At 27.8% G+C, this 3,751-nt stretch overlaps 1 protein-coding gene across 1 annotated transcript; it reads right to left on the bottom strand.

The window, feature by feature from the left end:
• Positions 1-495: 495 nt before the first annotated feature.
• Positions 496-1,381, bottom strand: LOC127131716 (heat shock cognate 70 kDa protein 1). The gene is made up of 2 exons (XM_051060634.1): positions 1,162-1,381; positions 496-1,004 (listed from the first exon to the last, which is right to left on the bottom strand). The coding sequence occupies exons 1-2, from the start codon at positions 1,379-1,381 to the stop codon at positions 496-498; spliced, it is 729 nt and encodes a 242-aa protein (XP_050916591.1).
• Positions 1,382-3,751: the final 2,370 nt, after the last annotated feature.

The raw sequence follows: 3,751 nt of genomic DNA, 5'->3' as shown, positions 1-3,751 counted from the left end.
ATTTGTTCTCATAACTTGGGCCCTTGCACACTCCTATTCTTATTGCAAACTCATCAGCCGGTTGAAGTCCTTCTAGCCAAGTTACATCAAAAAACGTAACTCCATCCACCTCAAGATTACTTGGAAGATCTTTTCTTTGAGATTGTTGGAAGTAAGTGCAGTGGCCTTCGTGTTCTGGAGAATAAGGTTGAGATAATATGTCATAGATTGTGCAAGGAGTAATAGCATTAAAACAATGAATGTTTCATCCAACGGTAGGATAAAGAACTGTTATTGAAGTCGGTGTTGTTTATTGATGCCAAGTGCAATGTGTTTGAACTACACTTTTATGTATCGATGTTTTTTTATGCAGGTTTGTATGGTTTTTATTGGTTATGGATCATTTGGAAGTGCTTGGATATGATGGCGCATGTAGCATGTTTTACGAAGACCTTTTGATAGTAAATGAAATCAAAACCACATAATAAGATACATAACGTAACTCCTTTTACTGCTTTACCAAGTGACAACGGTGTAACATCTCGCAGCGTTAAGTTTGGAACACTCTTCAAAGGCATTGTTCTTAATTGTAAGGAGAGACACATCAAAAGTTCCACCACCAAGATCAAAGATGAAAATAGTTCTCTCTTCAACACAATTAGCTCTCTTTTGAAGTCCATATGCAAGAGCCGCCGCAGTTGGCTCATTGATTATCCTCATAACATTGAGACCAGCAATATCACCTGCATCTTTGGTGGCTCTTCGCTGCGCATCATTAAAATAAGCCGGTACGGTAATCACTGCATTCTTAACGGGTGACTCCAAAAATGCCCCCGCAATCTCTCGCATATGTGTGAGAATCATAGCTGATATTTCCTCGGCAACAAGGTGTTTTTCCTCACCCTTGTAGCTCACAACGATAGTCGGCTTATCATCCTCCCCATCAATGACCTTAAAGGGCCACAATAGAATATCATTTTGAATAACAGAATCACTATAATTCCTTCCAATCAACCTCTTTGCATCTAAAAAAGTTAATGATGATGTTTAATATGTTGTCTAATGTAAAAAGTACATAAAAAAAATAACAATTATGGCAAATATATTTAACCTAATAACAGTAAAACCCTAATAACTAAAAACTAAACAATTGTGGAACAAAATAATACGTAAAAGAATTACCAAAGACAGTGTTGGTTGGGTTGGAAGAAGCTTGATTTTTGGCAGCATCACCAATCAATCTTTGAGTGTTGGTAAAAGCAACACAAGAAGGTGTTGTTTTGTTTCCTTGATCATTGTGAATGATTTCAACACGGTCGTTTTGTTCTTGCCACACTCCAACACATGAGTAAGTCGTGCCTAGGTCAATTCCTATAGCAACTCCTTCATACTTTTTTGCCATTCTCTTTCAACCGAATGAAACTGTTTGTAGAGAAAATTTGAGTTGAACTTGAATTCAAACTTAGGAGAAATATATTAGGATTGTCTATACGTATATGGAAATTTGAGAGAGAAAACTATATTTTCATTGGTCCGTGATTACTTTTATAGTGAAAGAATAGGATTATTATTTTTAAACTCTCACTAAAATTCAACACAATTTACGGTAATTAAATTCAGTTTATAATTCAGTTTATATCCACTTTCAGAATATCATTATAATGATTGTTTGATGACGTAATTTTAAATAAATATATATATATATATATATATATATATATATATATATATATATATATATATATATATATATATATATATATATATATATATATATATATATATATATATATATATTGATTGATGTAAATGAAATTCACATTTGGTTTTATACTAATTGATACTGTTATTATAAAAGTAAATATATTTTAAAAGGTGAACATTATGATACTTAGAGTTTTAGTTTGATATGTAGTTATTATTCAATTATTTATATTATAGTGTTTTTTATATTAATTTATTGATAATTCTAAAATAAATTTCATTATTTTTTATATATTTGATTTTATTGCAAAAAATATTTTGTTACATAAATTAAAGATTTTTTTTACTAACCGATACTCTTATTTATAGATACTTAATATAAATATTGATCAATTTTAAACTCTATCATGATTAGATTTCTTTAATTTCTATAAAAATAATTTTTTGTTATATTTTTTTGACAGGGAATTTTTAATATATGAATTTTTATTTAAAAAGAAATTCTACAAAATATTTTTCCTAAAAAAGAGTTTATATCAAAAAAAAAATTATGAAAACAAATATTTGTGAAGATTTTACTAAATGCAATTAAAAATATTTTTTCCTTTATTGTTGAAAACTTTAACTTTTCACATCACGAGCATTACCTTTTATGTAATGTTTAGATGAAAAAATAAAATTAGAACAAATAAGAAAGTAAAATAAAAATTAAAAAATGAATAGAAAATATGATGATTTTTTAATGGGATAACTAGTAAAGGACCCGTGCGTTCGCACGGGTCGCGCAAGTGCAATAATTTATTTTGAAAAAATTAAAATATAATATATTTTTTGTTTATATATATATATATATATATATATATATATATATATATATATATATATATATATATATATATATATATATATATATATATATATATATATATATATGGTTGGATCAACGTACACAAATTTATTGCATAAGAGTTTTTTTTTTTTAATGTAATGGATGTTAAATGATCAATAAATGGGTTCAAAAAATTTCCACAAATAACTTTTTCCAGTTTGGGACATAATAAAGTAAAACATTATTAATTTATAGTAATATAATTTGCTTAATTTTTTTTGTATACTATATTAAGGAAATAATAAAAAAATATAATACAAAAATATTTTTACAATTTATTGGTATATTGATATATAATAAACATTTCATTGTTAATGTTATGAATAAACATTCCATTTATCATTGAGATTTTGGACATAAGAAATAAAAATATATTTATTTAGTAATGGATGAAATTTTCCAATCTGTTACTAATTTGAGGTATAAAAGCGCAAATATTAACCTTCATAATAAATGATTATTTAACCAAAATACATAAACCATGTAAAAGAAATACCAGAACCTCATTTGTTTTAAAATATAGTAATGAATACTACCAAATGTTGAAATTAATTGCAATTGATACAGTAAGGTTTAATGCAACAAAAGATATTGAAACAAAAGGTTCACAATTTTATAGACATTAGTTGTGCAAATCGTGGATTTTGACCTGGCATCGGTAACATGCTTCCTATTCGGTGACATGATTGACCTTGGATACGAAAATTGGGAGGGCATCTACTGTAACACCCTTCTAAAATACCCCAAATATTTAATCAAAATAACAAATATGTATCTATCAGAGTAAATATGCAATTAAGGGTGTCACACAATATTTCACACTATTCATCAAAGTAGCTTGTCATGCTCATTTATTTATCAAATAAAACAGTTGCATAATACGCAGCGGATAGAGATCAAATCGATCATTCAAAACATGCAACATACTACATGTAAACTGGTTCAACAATCATCAACAACACAATTAAAATGTTCCCTCCCGATGTTACATCTATCAGAGCATGACCCACTAAGGAGACTACACTAGACTCCAAGCATTAGCTTCTACTCAACTCATTGCTCGTTACCTGAAAAATAGTTGTAAGGGTGAGTTCCTCAATCGATATAGTAAGCATTATAAAATATCATGTCATGTTAAGTAATTTAACACATTAATCACCCTAATCATATCACACATTC

This window comes from Lathyrus oleraceus, chromosome 3 (genome assembly GCF_024323335.1).
Source record: "Lathyrus oleraceus cultivar Zhongwan6 chromosome 3, CAAS_Psat_ZW6_1.0, whole genome shotgun sequence".
Taxonomy (NCBI): Eukaryota; Viridiplantae; Streptophyta; class Magnoliopsida; order Fabales; family Fabaceae; genus Lathyrus; species Lathyrus oleraceus.
The sequence above is the reverse complement of the archived record's forward strand: the minus strand, read 5'-3'. Positions and strand labels throughout refer to the sequence as shown.